The following is a 17,894-nucleotide window of genomic DNA, read 5'->3' as shown; positions in this document are numbered from 1 at the left end:
TACACCTGACTGAGCAGTTACTAACCAGGTCGAATAATTATCCAGTCGAATCTCCTTCTGGGGAATTCAATCGAATTTATTTGCTATCAAGTACTTGACTGCATATCAGTACCACTATGCGAGCGATCAGTAAGGACCACTGAGAATTCATATTTTGATCCCGATTGAGTCTGAACGATCATAAATAGGCGTTCGCGGCGGGAAAGGCAATGTTGATGCCCTTTTCATCGAAGAGATCCCCACTCCGAAGCTGAAAGGTGGCGATGCCTTGATCAGAATCAGGGCCTTCGGTTTGAACCGAATGGATCTATTGCAGCGCGAGGGCAAATACCCTGTTCCGCCGCAGGCTCCAAGCACCATGGGGGTAGAATTCTCTGGTGTAATCGAGGAACTCGGAGCAGCCGATTGCAATGGCTTTCGGATAGGCGATGAGGTTTTCGGCTTGGCGTATGGGGGTAAGTGAGACTTGAAAATGATTTTTGACATGATTAATCAGTGTCTTGCAGGTGCATATGCTGAGTACATCGCTGTATCGACGAATATGTTGATATATAAACCTCTCGATATGACTTGGATAGAAGCAGCAGGAATACCCGAGGTAGATTGAAGTGTCTCCCCGGATAATCACCCTTCGTCTAACATGAACATACCTACAGACATGGATCACGGCATGTCAAGCTCTTTATTTGATCGGTGGTCACACGCCAGGCAAATCCGTTCTCTGGCATGCTGGAGCATCATCAGTGTCGATAGCCGGAATTCAGCTTTCTCGAAACAGTGGTGCATCGGAGATTTATGTAACTGCTGGTTCTAAGGAGAAGCTCGACTTTTGCGTCGGTCAATTGGGTGCTACTGCTGGTTATAATTACAGGGATCAGAATTGGGATTCGGAGATCTTGAACGCGACAAAGGGCCGTGGTGTCGATGTTATAATCGATTTTGTCGGTGCGACACACTTCCAGGGCAATCTGAATGTGGCGGCAAAAGACGCTCACATTGTTCAGCTGGGACAAATGAGTGGCTCAATACTCCCTGGTAATGTTGACATTAGTGGCTTTTTAATGAAGCGGATAAGGTTCGAGGGCAGCACGCTACGGAGCAGAGACGAACAATACCAAAAGAAATTGCGTGATCTCTTGGTTAATCAGGCATTACCAAGATTCAAGGACGGAACTTTCAAAGTTTATGTGGAGAAGGTTTTTTCATTTGAGGATATTGCAGATGCTCACAGGCTACTTGAGAGCAACCAGACGAAAGGGAAGATCATCTGCACCTTGAACTAGTCATATTCATGATTTGTGGCTTGGCCTGCCACAGAATCAGAAGCAGGCGCTACTGTACCAGCTGGCATGTACAGCTAGCTAAGCTAACTAACTACAGAATGTTTGAGCTAAGCCGCGACAAGTGTACGAGTGAATGTCTCTCGGAGAGTCCGAGGTCTACCTGCTCATGTACTGTAGTACCGAACTTTAACTTAGACAATAATGTAGCCTCTAGGAGTCTACAGTACCTCAGTAGTCCACGGTGTAGAATGTAGATGGTCCGCGCCAACGTGGGACCTTGAAGATTTTCAGATAAGGCGATATTATTAAGGGATCAGACCAATCAGTGAAAAGCCGATAGTTACCTCAGTATCCACTTTGCTTCATGGGGCACGTTTCTCCGACGAATCAGCCGGCAATCTGATTGACTGCCCCGGCAAAAAAGAGGAAAAAAAAATTCCTGGGCCAAAGGCAAGATAAACCATATTAGGTTTCTGAGTGCATGCGACTTCTCGTTTCTCAGATATCATCTGTGTGAAACCCTGAATCATGGCTAAACGCGAGTATGAAGAGGAGCGACCGGAGTACAGACTGAAGAAAAAGTCGAGAAAAGAAAAGAATGCTTCGAAGGCTACGGAAAAATCCGAGGATATCGCAGGGCACGAACCGAAATACGTCCAGTCGCGCGCATTGAGCGATTTGCCAGAATCAGACATAGAGCACTTTCTTACAGAGAACACAATCAAAGTGACCGACTCCTCGAAAGATGCTGCAAATCTTCGGCCTATCATGTCTTTCTCACATCTTCCTCCCTGCGACGGCAAACTCTACGATCCCCTTGGTTCTTTCACCTCTCCGACTGCCATTCAATCAACAACTTGGCCCTTGCTATTCGCTGGTCGCGATGTGATTGGTATTGCTGAGACTGGTAGTGGTAAGACCCTCGCTTTCGGATTGCCATGCCTCAAGAAGTTACAAGATTCGAAGAGGAAATGCAATAAAAAGCCTTGTCAGCCCATGGCGGTCATGATTTCACCAACTAGGGAGTTGGCTAAACAAATTCATGACCAGCTTGTGAAGTTCGCGAAACCACTGGGTGTGGAAGTAACTTGCATCTTTGGTGGAGTCCCAAAGGATGAACAGCGCGAAGCTCTGAAGACTGCACCCATTGTTGTCGCAACCCCGGGTAGACTGAAGGATCTTCAAAATGACGGCTCGGTCGATCTCTCAAAGGTCAAGTACCTTGTTTTGGATGAAGCCGATCGTATGTTGGACAAGGGGTTTGAACAAGATATCAAGGACATCATCCATCCCATGTCAAAGTCAAAACGACAAACTGTGATGTTCACAGCAACATGGCCTCCAGTTGTCAGAAATCTTGCTACCACATTCATGAAGACGCCTGTCACTGTTACCATCGGCGGAGATCCATCTGCCGATCCTCGCGCGAATACGAGAATCAAACAGGAGGTTGAGGTCATACAGCCACATGAGAAAGAGCCAAGGCTTGTACAGCTACTCAATCAAAGTCAAAGGGCTCCCAAACCCCCGAAAGTCCTGGTCTTTTGTCTGTATAAGAAGGAAGCTGTTCGTGTGGAGAGAGTTCTACGGAATAAGGGTTTTAAGGTTGCAGGAATACATGGCGACCTCAGCCAGCAAGAGCGCTTCAAAAGCCTAGAGGCTTTTAAGAGTGGCACTGCTACCGTCCTTGTCGCCACTGATGTGGCAGCTCGTGGACTTGATATCCCTGCTGTCAAACTTGTTATCAATGTCACATTCCCGCTTACGGTCGAAGACTATGTACATCGAATCGGACGGTGAGTGATCTTGCCCCTGGTAAAGACGGCTGTCGGAAACTTAGCTAACATTTCCGGAAGAACCGGTCGTGCGGGGGCTGAGGGCCATGCAATTACTCTGTTCACTGAATTGGATAAGGCTCAATCTGGAGGGTGAGTAGTCTTCCAGTGCATGCGAATTCGGAGATATTTTCCTATGTCATAATTCTTTTTGCGGGGCTAATGGGTTGCAGGTTGATCAACGTGCTCAAAGCAGCCAAGCAGGATGTACCAGAATCCCTTCTCAAGTTCGGCTCGACGGTCAAGAAGAAGCAACATGATGCCTATGGTGCATTTTTCAAAGACGTTGACTCGAGCAAAGCAGCAACCAAGATTGTCTTTGATGATTGACAATGAGACTTTCAACCTCGTTTGTATTTGCATCCAGATCTCAAGATCTCTTTGACTTTGGTGCATTGTGCTAGCAAGTATTTTCTCTCAGTATACAACCTGGCCGTGTGCATGATAATTAGTGGTCGGGTTCACAAAAGTTCGAAGTTGCATAGAGACTTACACAAATATAATGTATATAGCGCTATAAATCAAGGTACCTGAAAAATCTCTAGAGTTGACCTTGTAGGATCCATTTCTCATAAAAGCTGTCGATATCATGATGCCAGCCAGAAAAGTCTGGGGCCGGGGAAGGAACTCGGATGGCCTTAATGCCAAGGTGCAACGTTGTAGGAATGACCGAATGAATAAAAAGCTCCAGATAGTACGAACCGCCATATTGACGATGTTGGCATAGACCATCCCTTGAGCACCCAAATCACCGACAACTAAGAATACGTACGCTGCTGAAACATAACAAGTTGAGAACACTCCCATCCATAGTGCCTGTTTGCGAACTTCTGAAGGACTAGCAGCCGAAGAAACGAATGCCTCACTTATACCATTGAAAGCCAAGAATGGTATATAAAGGCAGTAAAGAGATAGTAAGCTACTCACCGTAGGCGAAGCCCAGCTGCGCCCACCCAGGAAATCGAGCACTAGAGGTACCAAAGCTGGACCGAGGGGAAAAGCCACTGCAGCTACCAGACTGTAGGCGCGCAGGATGTCGGCTAGATGTGTTTTGGCGCGACTGACATTCCCCGTGCGTCGCTTTTCAAGGTAGTTGCTATGAAGCAGTGATGAGAAGATGGCCCGACTACTTTCTTCAATGGGTTGAAAAAGTATGCGGGCCACGAGACCACCATAGTTTGAGGCGAGGGCATAAATGCCCTGATCTTCTAGGCTTGTCATTGTCGCTAGGATCATTGAATCCCCTTGCGTGAGTAGATGTTTGACGATGGACTGAAGAAACACACTTGCAGCCAATGAGATCATTGGCCATGGGAATTTGTTAGCCACATAGATGTGGCGATCACTAGGGGTCCTATCAGGTGGTGTCCTAATACACAAATCCAGGCAGGCACACTTACCGCGACTGCAATCTTGTGAGCAGCAAAGAGAAGTCTGGATGCCTTGCCATCTTTCTGATAGCTATAAAATAACCACAAAGAAGTGCACATGCATAGCTCAAGTGTCCGAGTGCAAATGGCAGAACACCAACGGTGATATTATAGTAGGCAGCCCACAGGAAAACAAAACAAGTTACCAAGCTTTTCATGAATGCAGCACTCATCTCAACAAGTGCACGTTGCCTGTACAGCATATACCTCTGCATCACGTTAAAACATGGCTCGCTTGCAAGTTCTATTAGGGATGCGATGGTAATAATTTTCACACTTTGGTGATAAGACGGTGTTTGAGAAACTTCATCCGAGGCGAGACGAATGTAAGAGGTACCGAGTATCATGGCAAAGAGAAGTCCCATTCCCAGACTCAAGTAGGACATATTGACCACGGACTGTGATTCCACTTCTTGGGTTCTTGGTTGTTTAGTTGCGCTGAATTTGTTGTCAATTGCGGCTTTACCATGACTACTTGAATCCGAGGAAACAGAGGTAACAAGCGGTTGCCTTTGAATCGCCAGTCTGATACTTTCCCGAGAAAAAAACAGCAGTGTAATGGAGTATAGGTCCAGCTGGGCTGCAACTCCTAGAAAAGCTGGTGGTAGATCTCTCAAGATCAACTGATTTGCCGTAAAAGTGAATATCTTTGAGGTCAATTGAACGAGGACCAGAAGCGTTGTACCAGAAGCTGGTGACCAAAGCAAAGAGCTAGCTTCATCATCCGGCGATGGCATGCTGATATGAAAAAAATGACGACTGATAGGCTGGATTGTGGGTGAGGTTAAGTTCACAGAAGAAGAAGACCACGGGTTCATAATCTACTACCTAGATAAACACCGAGGTAATCCACTCCACTTGCGCTAGTCCGCCGGTCTTTCTCCCACCGCCCCTTATTGGTCAGCCATTTACACTACTTCAACCTCGAAGGTATATCATAGATACATAGTCACGGGTCTGTATGCAGTGTGTACTGTTTGTAGGACATACTACTGAACATACTGTGTAGCAACCCGCGAGTCCCCGCTTGAACAAGACTAATATGTAAAAGTGCAGTTTTGTGGAGAGTCCCACCCCCGCCCCCCTCCTTTCTCTCGGAGTCCTGATAATCGCGCGGAGTTGAACAAAGAAAAAGAGAGTATGTACTCGTAGCCGCCTGAGTTAGTCTCAGATATCGATTCCATAGCGGAAACGCACACATGAAATGCATTACTTTAATGCCAGCTGCAGAACTCTGACTCGAATTTATGCCAATGCACACTCGCCAATACACGTGTCATGATAAATAGACTGACCAGGTACACCACGGATATGGTATGCACAAACTACCTTCCGCGGAATCCCCTCATCTGGCCTCTTGCCAATCCCCTGCCTTCACCCCAGATATGCACTTACACACCCATCTCATGACACGGTGCTCATCTAGAAAGGCGGGAGGAAGAAAGGGTAACCGCCATTTTTCACCTTGAAAACACTGAGAAGAAAGCTGTACATGCCAAGCAGAACAGAACCCCAGATGATCACTGCCACCTGCTGTGTTTTGTTATCGGCGATACGGGGAACTTTCATTGCCAGAGCAATTGTTGCAAAGGAGAGGATGGCGTCTGTAAAATAGAATGATTAGCACAATCACATGTTTAGTCAAACCAGAAACCTACAAATAGCAGCTATAATTTGTGTTTCCATGCCGAATTGATTTGAGAACCCTCCAGCAAAGTAGCTGATTCCACCCCTTCCATCCCCGGCGACATATGGTACTTTGCGAATATGGTTAAACATGTGGCCACTTATAAATAAGAGAATCGCGATAAGGCTCATGGCGGCCCAGAGGTTTCGATTCTGCACCACAGGATACACGTAGGGTGAAAGCACGGTGAAAAGAGTCACTACACCCATCAAGATAGTCACGCCCGAGATTATGCGCATATAATTGATCGGGCGAACAAGAGGAGGTTTTGGACCATTGGGAAGATGACGGGAGATCCATGTATAAAGCTGATCAGCCGAGATAGGACTGCAGAGCACATCATGTTAGCGAAGGTTACCCATAATCCCACAGAAACCGTGCCTCACCCGCTGAAGTCAAAACGTAAGGGCGCATCGTCGACCTTGGAGAAAGGGCCGACCGTCGGAGGAAACACAAGCAGAACCGGTGCGGTTTGAAGCATGAGCTTCTACATATTAGCCTCGAGGTCATGTTCTCGCAAGGACGGTAGTATTCATCTTACTTTCTGGAATGTTTCTTTGCCATTGGTGAATTCAAGGGTAGCATAAAGCACTTTCAAGTCATTGAGTGTAGGACCTTTGTTCCAACTGCGCGCGATGAGGTCCCATTCGGGTTGGAACTCACGACATAGAATGCATCCGAAACGAGCTTCAGTGGCAGTCAACAACACGGCAACATGATAATTACGAGGTTTCGATGTTAAATCTTCGTAGGAAGAGTCATCAAGATCAATAGGCGCAGATCTCGCGAGTGAGCGATATTTCTCGTACTTGTCTGTATCAGAATTGGCACAGAGGCCATGGGGAAGTATGGCGAGGAACGGGACCAGAAAGTTCAAAAGCTTCATGTTTGCATGCCAATTGGGTGCTTGGTGGAAATGTTGGGCAAAGAGAAGTAGTTTAGCGACTCGCAACAGCCATTGGAATAGGGTATCGTTTAGAACAGGTGTAAGTGATCACTTAGGTAGGTGGTTGTGGACTGGGTAGTTAGTCAACCTAAGCTATGGCCTTAGTAGTCAATTTAGGTGCAGGGGGCACCACAGCGGCATATTTGATAGGTGTCCACTACTACTTGAGTATGTACTGTAAGTTACTACTTACTCCAGGTACTCTGGCGTGGTCATATATACTTACCCACAGATTACCGTCCGATAGTTACTGACGAGTAATTATCACGGGTATGATACAGTTTTGAACATTACCACCACGTAAGTATTGTCGGAAAGTGTAAATACCCTAGAAGAGAATAATGAACTCTCATCTACGGACTATCAAAGTAAATATTAGATAAAGGTAGGTAACATTAGGGTACTTGACTGTCCTGACTATTATTATCTAAGTCAGCTGTGTGCTAGGTACGATATCTCACACGTATCAACAACAAGCTTGAACGGTCGCCGAGAGCAAGTTTTGTATATCGAAGGGCATCAGATAAAGATACTGTAGAGCCGAGTCTAAGTAAGAGACAGGGAATGGAGGGCAGAGAAAACAAATCGGGTGCTCCAGTATCTTGAAATCGAAGACAGTGATTTGGGTGATTCTAAATCATTGCCCGGAGCCCGCCCGCTCCGGCAATGCTTGAATTGACGGAGAGGTAAAACCTAACCTCGAATCCAACAACTACTCCGTACTTTTCAAATAAGTCCTAGTCGTGTATCACAACATGCCCCGTGCATACGGCTCACAATAATCTGGCTGTACCCCAAGAAAAGAGAGAGGACTTCCATTATGTATATTCCTTCCATCTCACGTATTTCACGAAGCTGTCGTTTGGTTTGCCACCTCACTTTAAAAAGACACTCGTCCTCGAAGAGATGGCAGGCCCGCCAGCTCAAGGATCACTTCACAAAAGAAGCTGTAGTCCAAGGCTTGAAAAGTCGCGCAGCATTCAAGCTTCTCCAAGTATGCCCAACTGGTCCATATACATGGTGTTACGTTCTCTGATGATACCCAGATTGATGATAAATACCGCGTGTTCCAAAGCGGGCAAACTGTTGTTGACCTAGTATGGTAGCCAAGAGTCCAAGCTGCAAAGATTCTCAAGTCAGTTGACTTACATATCTCAACTGTGTAGGGATATGCTCCTGGCTCGTGGTCCCAGGTAATTCTGAGACCCCCCCCCCCCTTCAGGACGGCAGCTCACTTGCATGCCAGGTAGCAGTGGCTCGAACTGAACCCGATGGCAGGGTTTTAGGTGTTGATATCATTCCAGCTCAGCCACCCAAAGGGGTTTCTACGATCCAGGGCAATTTCCTCAACCCAGAAGTTCAGGATTATGTCCGTAAATTCGTCTGTGACCCTAGCAGAGGCAAACCACGTATCAACAGCCCGGGCAGTAATGATCGGCTCGGATTCGACCAAGAGATGCCTATGGGAATTGCACAGGTGTCCACAGAAAACAATTCAAGGGATAAAGCCATTGAACGAACAGTTGATGTGGTCTTAAGCGATATGTCTGCTCCCTGGCACCAAACTACTGGGTTTGGAAAGAGAAGTCTAAGTGATCCCTATAACAGGATGATGAATACGAGCGGTATAAGCTTCAAAGACCACGTTGGCAGTATGGTGTGTGGTGTAGTCCCTCTTTGCCAGTAAGGAAATGCTAAGTTTCATAGGACCTATGCCATGCAGCTTTGCAGTTCAGCCGTGAGGTTCTCCGAACTGGTGGCCATTTTATCTGCAAATATTACCAAGGGGCTGAAGAGAAAGAATTTGAGAGACAGCTTAGAGATCTTTTTCAGAGGGTTCACAGGCACAAGCCCGAGTCTTCGCGTGATGTAAGCTTCTACATTGAGATTGTACTGGGCGTATACAACCCGTCAAACATTGCTAATCCTAGAATAGGAGTCGAAAGAATCATACTTTATTGGTATTAGTCGAAGATAGACCCAGCCTCCAATCCCAAGGCTTAAATAATCTCTTGACTACAGATCTGACTGGTCGACGTTCTTGCTTCCGTCAGAATCAGAATCTTCATCCCACTCAATGTCAGCAAGTGATGCTTCCGCGGATGCTTGGACCTGGTTCAGCGTTAGTTTCATAGAGTTCATGTTCATTCTTTTAGTCTGATACAGGCGTGTCCAGTTGTGATGTATGCCAAATGGAATAGGCGAAAGTGTATCGATGGAAACATATAAGATAATAACCTACTTCTTTCAGTCCGCTAAGCTCTTCCAAATAACCAGGCTCATTCAAAGCTCTGTGTATGAAGTTCCAGCCATCCCTTTTAAATGTCTCGACGATGTTGTCTGAGCAGGCGCTACAGTATTTGTAGTTCCGACCTACGACCGAGACATTTTCAAAGGTTGACAGAAATCCTCGTATTTGATGCGGCAAAAGGCCCAATGGGTGGTCTCCTTGGTCATGATCCCGTGAATTTTGAGCCGGCGCTGCTGCACCCAGCGGGTGTTGAATAATGGAGATGAGAAGCTCCACCAGCATAGCGGACGCTATGGCGGCCACTCCAGGTCGAGTAACAGTACATTGCTGATCGAGCGTTTGATCTTTAGTGGACTAGCAGATGTTCAGATTTCTAGTCAAGAATCAATCGGTCTAAAACTCACATTCATTGGCGCAACAACATCATTGCAGAAGTAGCAGCCTAGTTGCTCCGAGTCCTTAATTTTTGATTTGACTCCGTGGCGCATCACCACAAAGGAATCGAAACCCAGCGCTGCATTCATAACTATTTTACCTGCAGCCTTGCCCATGACCGTAGGTAGCCATCGGGATTCTCGTGTATCCATCAGGAGAAATACTACGTCATGCTCATCAATTAATCCCCGCAGTGTCTCGAAGTCTGCCCGTGTCTTTTCAACGTCAATGACAGGGTGTCCAACCATCGGCACGGAAAGCACATAGCCTGCGGACTCCACTCCCGGATAAATCTCAGATAGAGCTTGCGAAGCACGAAGTGCCTTTTTGGCCCCTCCTTCGAGACAGTCCATAAAGTTGAAGAGCGGTTGTCTTACTGGATTAGAGAACGAGACGGAACCATTATCAACGAAAGTGATTCGAGAAACGCCCCAGCCCTGTACAGCTTCAGTGACTATGCCAGTGAGGAACGGGAAGGCAAGAAAATTACCATTAAGTTTCGAGCAACGTAACTGCCTAGTGTGCCTGCTCCTAGGAGGAGGCATTTGGTGGCCTTTGTTTTCTCGAGGTTCAAATTAGGGCTAATCCTCCATTTCATGAGTTTGAGGTTGAGGTCAACAGATTGGTCGGCCAATCTTATTGTACCAAGACAATTGTTAGCTTGAGAATGCTATGCTTGCAGGAAGGGGGAACTACTTCTTGGGATCCATATATTCCGTGAGGTCAACCAAACGTCCTGTCAGTCGTCCCGAAGGATTGCGCTCCCATCCTGTGACTTTGGGCATTTTAATCAAAGGAACCCCGCGGCTGGCAGCGTTTGATGCCACTGCATCTTTCAGTTCCAGTGTCAGCACGGTACTGCGGCATTGATCACTGCCTGAAGGCACATCACGGTATCTAAGCACCCGAATCTTGTTGAGCCCCCATCTCTGTTTGGCAAGGAATAATAGATTTCTGAGCGGCCAGCCTGGCGCGTTGTCGTAGTTAGAGGGATCCGCGAACCCCACAAAGCAATCATCACAGTTTGCTTCTTGGAAAAACCCTTCTTCAAAAGATGAGAGAGGTGCGATCTGCCATTGTTGCCTTTGCATGTCTTCTGTATCCCCGGAACTCCGACTTTCGGACCCTTCCTGACGACCAGCGCGAATTTTAGTGACACACAATCTCCTCGCCAAAAAGAAACCTCGCTGACGGCTGTCTACAGCAGAGTCCCATGTCTGAACTGCATCGACAAGAGCCATGGTCTCACTTTTTGACAGAGCGTCTGTGCGTCCGACTGGGCTCCGACCCTGGTAAAGCTCCGCGGCTGACTCAAGTTCATCTGCAGAGACCCATGGAGGATCCGAATGCAAAGCAGGGAATGCAAACCAGTAGTGAAATTTGTATTTCTTCAAATCTGCATAAGATAAAATGACGAAGGAAGAAAGTAGAGCTGGACAAGAGTAAATACTCCCATCGCGTATGGCGTTCAATACCTTTAGGAACAACCTATTGTTAATGCGACTTGGATATAATGACATAATGACAAATTGAAAACTGACCAGTTCTCCGGATTGTTGAAGCAGACGTGCTCTGTCAGTATTCATATATTCTTCGATGGTGTTGACATTCTTTATTGTTCCCTCGGCGCGGTAGTATCCAGATGGCGTCCTATATAATTAACCAGCCGATGAGTAAACGATCCTACTTAGATGGAACTGAAGATAGAAGCATAGAGGCCAGAAATTATCTCAGACTCACTCATCGTTGGAGAGAGCATTCCCATGTATTTGCATCCGGCATGAGGCGTTCGGAGCGTCCGTAGGCCGAAGCTCATAAAGGCCCAGGACTTGGCGAGCCGAGTCATCAAGCTTGTCATGATTTATCTTTTGAGATGTGAGAGCAGTGTAGAATGGCAGCTCAATATCAGAGGCGAACGGCGCGTAGAGCATTGTCAAATACTTGCTCCGATCATAAGCAGTGCTGTAGATAGCTCAAGCTGGTTAATAAAGGATCCAAAGGATCCAGCTTTGGAGAGGAAGCTGATGTTCACCTTTAGGCGGCTCTGATTAACTAGAAGCTGTCACTAAATATTGCTGCAGTGTATTACAAACAGCTTCGTCGGATTCTGAGATTTAGAAAAGAGTCTCGTCATTTGTAGTATGAAGCAAGGTAGTCGGTCCATCGGTCACCTGTCAGCCATACTTAGCTAAGGTGGGGTTGGTGGGGCTGTAACGGACAGAACCTCGGTGCCCAATTGTTTTGTGTCATCTGTACTGTAATGATGATAATCTCGAGTAATTACCGTGGTTCAGGGCCACAAAGAAATGGGTATTTGAAAGGATTGATGAAGTCACTCGCCTATAGGGTTTAGAAACTGAGTTGAAAATGAACTGTTTCTATGTGACACTTGCACGGTGAACTGGTATCGATACACAAAGCTATAGCGATCCTCAAGCAGCATGAACGAAGACTACTTATAATAAATGAGATAATATGATTAGTCTATCTGTTGGCTTCGAACTTGCGAACCAAAAATCCCCTCTCATCTAAATAATTCTTTACATCACTGACTGTGTATTCGCCACGATGAAACTAATAAGAGGACAATCAGCAAATCATAAAGCTAGACACGTGAGTAGGAGCAAGGGATTACATACCATGCCGGCACCCAGAGCCGCATCTGTTGTTGTGTCCTGGAAAACCTCGACAAAGTGTTCAGGATTTCCAGCCCCGCTGGAAGCAATAACCGGTATCTTAATGGCGGATTTGACATCGTTGATCAGCTCCAAGTCGAACCCACTGTTGCTTCCATCTTTGTCAATGCAGTTCAGCAAGATCTCGCCGGCGCCCATTGCTTCAACAGCTTGCGCTAGTTGCCGTACGTCAAGGTCTCGGGCCTCTCTGCCACCTTTGACGGTGCATTGATACCAACAGAAAGACTGTCCAAAACCATTCGGGTATTTTGTCCGAATTGTGTGGTGCGTGGTATCCTCCGGTTGGCTCACGTATACGCGCTTTGGATCAACGCTTACTACCACAGCTTGATTGCCGTAAGCCTTGGATATCGACTCAATGGCTGTCCTTCCATTTAGTTTCCCGCCAGCCTGGTGATATTCTTCCGCTGCAAAAACAGCATCCGACCCAATACTCACTTTATCTGCACCTGACTGGAAATACATCGTCGCAACGTCCAGGGCCGATATCTGAGTGCCGTCAGTATCAACAGTGTCTCTGATTCCGCCGCCAATAGTGAGCGGCACAAAGACCGTTTCGGATGTTCTTCTCAGGATCTCTAGCATAGGCGTATCCGCAACCGGACAGTTCCTGAAAGAGGTGATGTTCAGGAATGTTACTTCATCTGCACCCTGTTCATAATACCTTTTGGCCATGTCAACAGGCTTTCCCAGGTTTCGGACTTGGCCGCCCGTGCTGACCCCCTCTTTCTCACGAACATCATACTGATCACCTTTGGTGACAACGAGATCGCCAGCATCATTTGCACGTACGTCGAGGCAGGCGATCACCCTACGTGTGAGACCGTCTTTCTTTGCCGAGGAAAGCGAGGGTTCCAAAGAAAACGTCTGCAGTCGATCCCCATCTAGGAAAGCACGGATTGTCCGCAAACCAGCCTGTCCACTTTTCTCCGGGTGGAACTGTGTCGCGAAGATGTTATCCCGCGCTATAGCTCCAACGAATTCTTCATCGCCGTATGTGGCCGTGGCTACTGACCAGCCCTCTTTTTCCAGGAGGCCAGGGGTATAGAGTGCTGCGTAAGAGTGGACATAATAGTACTTGCTGCTAGGGCTCAACCCATAGAAGCTTTGGTTGGCAGTTGAAGTATTCAACGCAGAATTCCATCCGATGTGAGGCACACTTTTTGTATCGGCATTGAACTTCTGCATCCGAGCAGGAATTACCCCCAAACCAGGCACTTCGGAATTTTCCTCGGATCCAATGAAAAGCGCCTGTAAACCGACACAGATGCCCATGAAGGGTTTGCCGGAATCGATGTGTCGTCTAATTGGTTCTAGATAACCGCCCTCAGAAAGTTGGGATAGGCAATGGCCGAAGTGACCAACTCCCGGAAGGATAAGTTTCTATGGCGGTCGCGGTTAATCATATGAACTTGCTCATAAGCATTGGATCAAAAAAGCCCACCTCCACATTCTCCAGATCCTTCGGAGACTTCACCCATTCCACCTCATAGCCAACTTTATTTATGGCATTCACCAGGGAGCGGACATTTCCAGCTACATAGTCGAGCAGGTGAACAGTAGGCATAATTGGTGTGGACTCCAGTAGTCCTTGTGGCAGATGGAGACGGTTGGGGAACAGCGTCTAGTCCTAGGTAAAAAAAAAAGTATAAAGACACCGAATGTCAAGAATATGCAAGTTGCACAGGCTTTGTCAACCTAACTTTCAAGGGAGCCCTCGGGGGGCGAAAGGAACTTTAAGAGGGGATATATCTTCTTTACCCCACTAAGTTGGAGGGAGCTGAGTCATTCCAGCTCGCTACAGACCACTTTCTGGGACTTTTTTCCCTCCGGTGCCCACTACCAGGAACCACCGCTCTTTCCCCGGTGCTAGTCACTTAATCTACCAGCCTAATCATAACTGTATGTCAAATCAACGCATTCAACAAGCGGGTAGAACAGCTCTGTGTTCTACTTAAGAGCACACTTTCTCCGAATTACTACATTCCTAATCCTCTTCGATTTACTATCATTAAGCAAATCTACTACGTATGCAGAGTTAGGACTCGGGGTTTAATTCTTATATCTCAAGAATTAACCGGGGCAAATTTAATTGCACTGTTTGATTCCGTACCTTCTGGTATCCTTAGCATTCCTGTTCATCGGTTTATTAAAATATCTGAATTTGAAGGCGGTTGACTTCATGTGGAATACAGAACTCTTCCACGCGCCTTTATTTTCCATTTACATATCGAATGCGTCACAAAGCCCGACCCTATGTATGCACTGAGCTACGTCTTCTAGGAAGTGTGATTACACATCAGACATCAAGGCCATCAAAGTGCTGTGGATATCCTGGAAACACATTAAATCCCCGCCATAGCCTACGCAATTCTCCCATAATTGCCGCCTATTGAGCGCGATGCACTTTCACAGTAGAGGTACACTGTAATGTAATCATTCCCCCCCACAATTCATTCAAATTCACAAGTGCTCTCTACAACACAATTAGATGACCGAAATTTGGCAATGCATTCTTATCATGTGGCTGTCATACAGGGAAGTATGACTTGCTGTACAAAAGATCACGGATTTCGAGAATCGTAGTTCGATTTCACGATGGTGCTCGGTAGTAATTTTATGACTATTTGTAGTACGTGCTCTCCTGCGGTACTAGTTTATGCATTATTGTCAGAGCCTTCCAAATAAATCAGACCATTGCGAGGCTGCCAAAATACTGTTCAGTGATTATATTAGCAGTGGTGAAAGCAGGCCTTACCGGAGAAAATTGCCGGAGCCGAACACCGGCTTCTCTCAGAATTGCGGCGCTCTGGAATTTGTCAATTGGATGACAATCCGAAGATTTGAACATAACATACATCGTTGTCCATATTGTATCCCTGCGAGTAAACAACCTCGGAGATACCCACTTGGGCAATCTTGACCGTGCAGGTCAAGCAAGGGCATCTGACCAGCGCTAGTTGTTAGCATGGAACACAAGCCGTTCGATGCACCAGAGCTTACGTATCACAGTATAATATTGTGCCTTCTCTGATACGTTCTCTCCCGGCTTCTAGCAGTGCGTTCTCTTCCGCATGTAAGCATAGACACGTAGATAAGCCTCGACCTCCTCCTTCTCCACTGTTACATCTTGGACCTGCTTAAAAGTGAGCCTCGGTAAATTCAGGATCTCAGTGGGACATTTTGTCTCACTAAGGGTTCGTACATCCACCTTCATTGCAGTTTGTCAGGTGTCGCGGAGTGCCGTTGTATCCTGTGCTTATTACGCGACGCTCTCGAACAAGCACACACCCAACCCTTCTCTTCATGCAGTTACTTCGCTGTGCAGCTAGTGATGCTAACTCCATGAAATACTGATCCCAGTGTGGGCGTAACCGTTGCTCGTCAGCCAGGTTAATCGCTTTGAGAGCCTTATACAATTCCTGTAGTGATGGAGAGGAGTTAAACAGTCGAACCTGAGCACGATCCGTGAGATAGACACGTCCAATATTCTTGTCATAGAGATGCTTATCGCTCCAGAGAACAAATTTCTCGAGAGGTGGAGGATTTAGCTGCATCTCATGACACCTATAATGGAGCGTCAGATGTGTTGCAAGCAATACTGCAATTGGACCGATCAGGTAGAGATACACGAGTACTAACCTGTCAACAAGTCTTTTCCAACGAAGACTCACGGGCGCATCGATGCTTACTAGCAGGAAAAAAGGGCGCTGCAGAAAACGATCCAGGATTGCGGACTCCCAAATTTCTGTCGTGACCCAAAGTCCCTGCCACCTTCGGGTTACAAAATCCAAGAGAGATTCCGCATTTTCGAATACAAACTCTGATGAAGGATTACTTTCCTTTCGAGGTGAGAGCTCTGACTGGTAGAGGTATTCAGACTCATCCAATGTTCCAGTTGCCACACCGCTTTTTAGTTCAAGTAGTTGGAAACCTTCCTCCCGGATGAGATACTCGGCGACTGCATGCTTGCCAGAACAGATACCTTTCGCCTAACTATTAGTCTGCACTGATTTAGGGGGGGTGGGTAGAAAAAGAGTAGGGGTTTGAGGGGGAAATTCTTGCAGGTCGGTTTTGCTTACCTCCACACAAGCCAATCAACATATCGTTTAACTTTGCCGGTTGCGCCAGATGTAGGGATTTGATGATGGACGTTTGGATCAATTTAGGGATGCCGAGAAGTAAGGTACGTCTTAATATGGTGTCTGCTCGATCTATAAGAATGAATGGCAGGGTCTTGAGCAGAATTATTCGTAGGCTAGTTGTGTAGTCCACTTGCTATGTATCATTGAATGAGGTGTCCCGCAAATTGTGATGTGCCCGCCAATCAGCTTCAGCTTGGGTGTATGGTCGCAACTACAATACTGGTACCTACCTGTAGACAATGCCTGCAGCATACGGAGTCCTACAGTGGTGTATTTCAATATTTTTATACACGTGTTAGCAATAACCCGCTCTACAGCCAATGTACTCAGTAAGTAAGATCCAAGTTAAAGAGAAGTACTTAGCAAATCTAGAGCAGAAAATCCTTCTTGTCTTACAGCGATCCTTTTATAGGTGAGAATACGTGCAGTACACATAGTAATAAACAGACATCACCTAGCCTTTCTCACGCCCTATCTTGACAAACAAAGCCCAAAAATCCCATGCTCAATAGTTATGACGCTGGGCTTTGTAAGACGGATTTAAAACAATGTGGCTTGTAAGTTCAGCAGGATCTTAGATACCGCATAAAATGTGAGCTATGATTTGTTAGATTACTTGAGTTACTAAATTTATGCTAATCATTAGAGACTCATTACACTGCATGCCTGTATGCTTGGTGGGTGTACTGTACTGTCCGCCTGAATGCAGTGGATTGTCGACCCGTTAACTAATCATACTAGGTAATGTAATCGGTAAGCGAGAGGAACGCGCAAGCGGAAGGAACGCCCACCTTGTGATCTCTGTATTCTATTAAAACGCAAGGTCTTCGATCAACGATTCTAACCACCAAAATATCTATATTGTTAAAAAAACGTAAGAAACAAGAAGACAGGATTCTTCTAGTAATTAAAATAAAAAATAATTAAATTTTATTATTATAAGAAGTAGTATATGTTTTTGATGTTCTGTAAACCACCCTTTGAAAACGCATTAAAGAAGTTAAATCATAAAGTAATATATATACTAATTTGTATAAATTAATTCTTCTAAAAAAAAGGTATTAAAATAGTAGATTTTTTTTTAAATATATAAAAGCTTTCTTCCAGGCCTTTCTATATTTATAAAATAATATCTATATTAATTCGGAAATAAAAAGCCTTGCTGGAGGTATCGAATAAGACTTTA

General features: G+C 46.1%; 8 protein-coding genes across 8 annotated transcripts; 3 read left to right on the top strand and 5 right to left on the bottom strand.

Annotated features, from left to right (window-relative positions):
- Nucleotides 1-116: 116 nt before the first annotated feature.
- On the top strand, nt 117-1,488 carry BO95DRAFT_473443 (NAD(P)H-quinone oxidoreductase; the record flags this gene model as incomplete). Its single annotated transcript, XM_025589722.1, has 4 exons — nt 117-129; nt 189-455; nt 507-598; nt 657-1,488. 4 exons carry the CDS (start codon nt 117-119, stop codon nt 1,281-1,283), a joined length of 999 nt encoding a protein of 332 aa, XP_025442508.1. The 3' UTR covers nt 1,284-1,488.
- Nucleotides 1,489-1,740: 252 nt separating this feature from the next.
- dbp3 (RNA-dependent ATPase DBP3) lies at nt 1,741-3,649 on the top strand. Its single transcript, XM_025591669.1, has 3 exons — nt 1,741-3,079; nt 3,140-3,211; nt 3,292-3,649. The coding sequence occupies exons 1-3, from the start codon at nt 1,812-1,814 to the stop codon at nt 3,446-3,448; spliced, it is 1,497 nt and encodes a 498-aa protein (XP_025442507.1). The 5' UTR covers nt 1,741-1,811; the 3' UTR covers nt 3,449-3,649.
- Nucleotides 3,529-5,285, bottom strand: BO95DRAFT_496198 (Rft-1-domain-containing protein; the record flags this gene model as incomplete). Its single annotated transcript, XM_025590851.1, has 2 exons — nt 3,529-4,472; nt 4,525-5,285. 2 exons carry the CDS (start codon nt 5,283-5,285, stop codon nt 3,608-3,610), a joined length of 1,626 nt encoding a protein of 541 aa, XP_025442506.1. The 3' UTR covers nt 3,529-3,607.
- A 429-nt stretch (nt 5,286-5,714) lies between these two features.
- BO95DRAFT_442670 (OST3/OST6 family protein) lies at nt 5,715-7,280 on the bottom strand. Its single transcript, XM_025586483.1, has 4 exons — nt 6,777-7,280; nt 6,622-6,719; nt 6,207-6,562; nt 5,715-6,152 (listed from the first exon to the last, which is right to left on the bottom strand). Exons 1-4 carry the CDS (start codon nt 7,119-7,121, stop codon nt 5,971-5,973), a joined length of 981 nt encoding a protein of 326 aa, XP_025442505.1. The 5' UTR covers nt 7,122-7,280; the 3' UTR covers nt 5,715-5,970.
- Nucleotides 7,281-7,905: 625 nt separating this feature from the next.
- BO95DRAFT_388938 (RlmE family RNA methyltransferase) lies at nt 7,906-9,415 on the top strand. The gene is made up of 6 exons (XM_025583569.1): nt 7,906-8,175; nt 8,228-8,278; nt 8,348-8,374; nt 8,428-8,838; nt 8,889-9,050; nt 9,118-9,415. Exons 1-6 carry the CDS (start codon nt 8,002-8,004, stop codon nt 9,157-9,159), a joined length of 867 nt encoding a protein of 288 aa, XP_025442504.1. The 5' UTR covers nt 7,906-8,001; the 3' UTR covers nt 9,160-9,415.
- Nucleotides 9,004-12,004, bottom strand: BO95DRAFT_442668 (putative autophagy ubiquitin-activating enzyme ApgG). The gene is made up of 8 exons (XM_025586482.1): nt 11,900-12,004; nt 11,608-11,829; nt 11,409-11,517; nt 10,564-11,342; nt 10,358-10,502; nt 9,837-10,304; nt 9,424-9,786; nt 9,004-9,293 (listed from the first exon to the last, which is right to left on the bottom strand). The coding sequence occupies exons 2-8, from the start codon at nt 11,796-11,798 to the stop codon at nt 9,198-9,200; spliced, it is 2,151 nt and encodes a 716-aa protein (XP_025442503.1). The 5' UTR covers nt 11,799-11,829; nt 11,900-12,004; the 3' UTR covers nt 9,004-9,197.
- Nucleotides 12,005-12,245: 241 nt separating this feature from the next.
- BO95DRAFT_388932 (imidazoleglycerol-phosphate synthase) lies at nt 12,246-14,320 on the bottom strand. Its single transcript, XM_025583568.1, has 3 exons — nt 14,008-14,320; nt 12,507-13,946; nt 12,246-12,441 (listed from the first exon to the last, which is right to left on the bottom strand). Exons 1-3 carry the CDS (start codon nt 14,128-14,130, stop codon nt 12,352-12,354), a joined length of 1,653 nt encoding a protein of 550 aa, XP_025442502.1. The 5' UTR covers nt 14,131-14,320; the 3' UTR covers nt 12,246-12,351.
- A 772-nt stretch (nt 14,321-15,092) lies between these two features.
- BO95DRAFT_388927 (deoxycytidine monophosphate deaminase) lies at nt 15,093-16,831 on the bottom strand. The gene is made up of 7 exons (XM_025583567.1): nt 16,646-16,831; nt 16,206-16,548; nt 15,769-16,130; nt 15,567-15,699; nt 15,422-15,509; nt 15,322-15,372; nt 15,093-15,268 (listed from the first exon to the last, which is right to left on the bottom strand). Exons 1-7 carry the CDS (start codon nt 16,665-16,667, stop codon nt 15,221-15,223), a joined length of 1,047 nt encoding a protein of 348 aa, XP_025442501.1. The 5' UTR covers nt 16,668-16,831; the 3' UTR covers nt 15,093-15,220.
- Nucleotides 16,832-17,894: the final 1,063 nt, after the last annotated feature.

Source organism: Aspergillus brunneoviolaceus, assembly GCF_003184695.1.
Source record: "Aspergillus brunneoviolaceus CBS 621.78 unplaced genomic scaffold BO95scaffold_32, whole genome shotgun sequence".
NCBI classification, from domain to species: Eukaryota; Fungi; Ascomycota; class Eurotiomycetes; order Eurotiales; family Aspergillaceae; genus Aspergillus; species Aspergillus brunneoviolaceus.
Note: the sequence above shows the minus strand (reverse complement) of the source record. Positions and strands in the feature narration are given on the sequence as shown.

What these genes read in the sequence shown, in the direction of transcription:
- BO95DRAFT_388938 (XM_025583569.1), top strand. Translation starts at nt 8,002, where the DNA reads ATGTATATTCCTTCCATCTCACGTATTTCACGAAGCTGTCGTTTGGTT. An exon ending in CAGCATTCAAGCTTCTCCAA is followed by an intron (nt 8,176 to 8,227) that starts GTATGCCCAACT and finishes GATGATACCCAG; the next exon opens with ATTGATGATAAATACCGCGT. An exon ending in CTCCTGGCTCGTGGTCCCAG is followed by an intron (nt 8,375 to 8,427) that starts GTAATTCTGAGA and finishes CTTGCATGCCAG; the next exon opens with GTAGCAGTGGCTCGAACTGA.
- dbp3 (XM_025591669.1), top strand. Translation starts at nt 1,812, where the DNA reads ATGGCTAAACGCGAGTATGAAGAGGAGCGACCGGAGTACAGACTGAAG. An exon ending in TATGTACATCGAATCGGACG is followed by an intron (nt 3,080 to 3,139) that starts GTGAGTGATCTT and finishes CATTTCCGGAAG; the next exon opens with AACCGGTCGTGCGGGGGCTG. An exon ending in GATAAGGCTCAATCTGGAGG is followed by an intron (nt 3,212 to 3,291) that starts GTGAGTAGTCTT and finishes AATGGGTTGCAG; the next exon opens with GTTGATCAACGTGCTCAAAG.
- BO95DRAFT_442670 (XM_025586483.1), bottom strand. Translation starts at nt 7,121, where the DNA reads ATGAAGCTTTTGAACTTTCTGGTCCCGTTCCTCGCCATACTTCCCCAT. An exon ending in GCAAAGAAACATTCCAGAAA is followed by an intron (nt 6,720 to 6,776) that starts GTAAGATGAATA and finishes AATATGTAGAAG; the next exon opens with CTCATGCTTCAAACCGCACC. An exon ending in TTACGTTTTGACTTCAGCGG is followed by an intron (nt 6,563 to 6,621) that starts GTGAGGCACGGT and finishes TGTGCTCTGCAG; the next exon opens with TCCTATCTCGGCTGATCAGC.
- BO95DRAFT_388927 (XM_025583567.1), bottom strand. Translation starts at nt 16,667, where the DNA reads ATGTTGATTGGCTTGTGTGGAG. An exon ending in GTTGATTGGCTTGTGTGGAG is followed by an intron (nt 16,549 to 16,645) that starts GTAAGCAAAACC and finishes GTTAGGCGAAAG; the next exon opens with GTATCTGTTCTGGCAAGCAT. An exon ending in GATACAATATGGACAACGAT is followed by an intron (nt 15,373 to 15,421) that starts GTATGTTATGTT and finishes GACAAATTCCAG; the next exon opens with AGCGCCGCAATTCTGAGAGA.
- BO95DRAFT_388932 (XM_025583568.1), bottom strand. Translation starts at nt 14,130, where the DNA reads ATGCCTACTGTTCACCTGCTCGACTATGTAGCTGGAAATGTCCGCTCC. An exon ending in AGGATCTGGAGAATGTGGAG is followed by an intron (nt 13,947 to 14,007) that starts GTGGGCTTTTTT and finishes CGACCGCCATAG; the next exon opens with AAACTTATCCTTCCGGGAGT. An exon ending in CGGCTCTGGGTGCCGGCATG is followed by an intron (nt 12,442 to 12,506) that starts GTATGTAATCCC and finishes TCCTCTTATTAG; the next exon opens with TTTCATCGTGGCGAATACAC.
- BO95DRAFT_442668 (XM_025586482.1), bottom strand. Translation starts at nt 11,798, where the DNA reads ATGCTCTACGCGCCGTTCGCCTCTGATATTGAGCTGCCATTCTACACT. An exon ending in TTCAACAATCCGGAGAACTG is followed by an intron (nt 11,343 to 11,408) that starts GTCAGTTTTCAA and finishes TTGTTCCTAAAG; the next exon opens with GTATTGAACGCCATACGCGA. An exon ending in AGCTTAGCGGACTGAAAGAA is followed by an intron (nt 9,294 to 9,423) that starts GTAGGTTATTAT and finishes ACGCTGAACCAG; the next exon opens with GTCCAAGCATCCGCGGAAGC.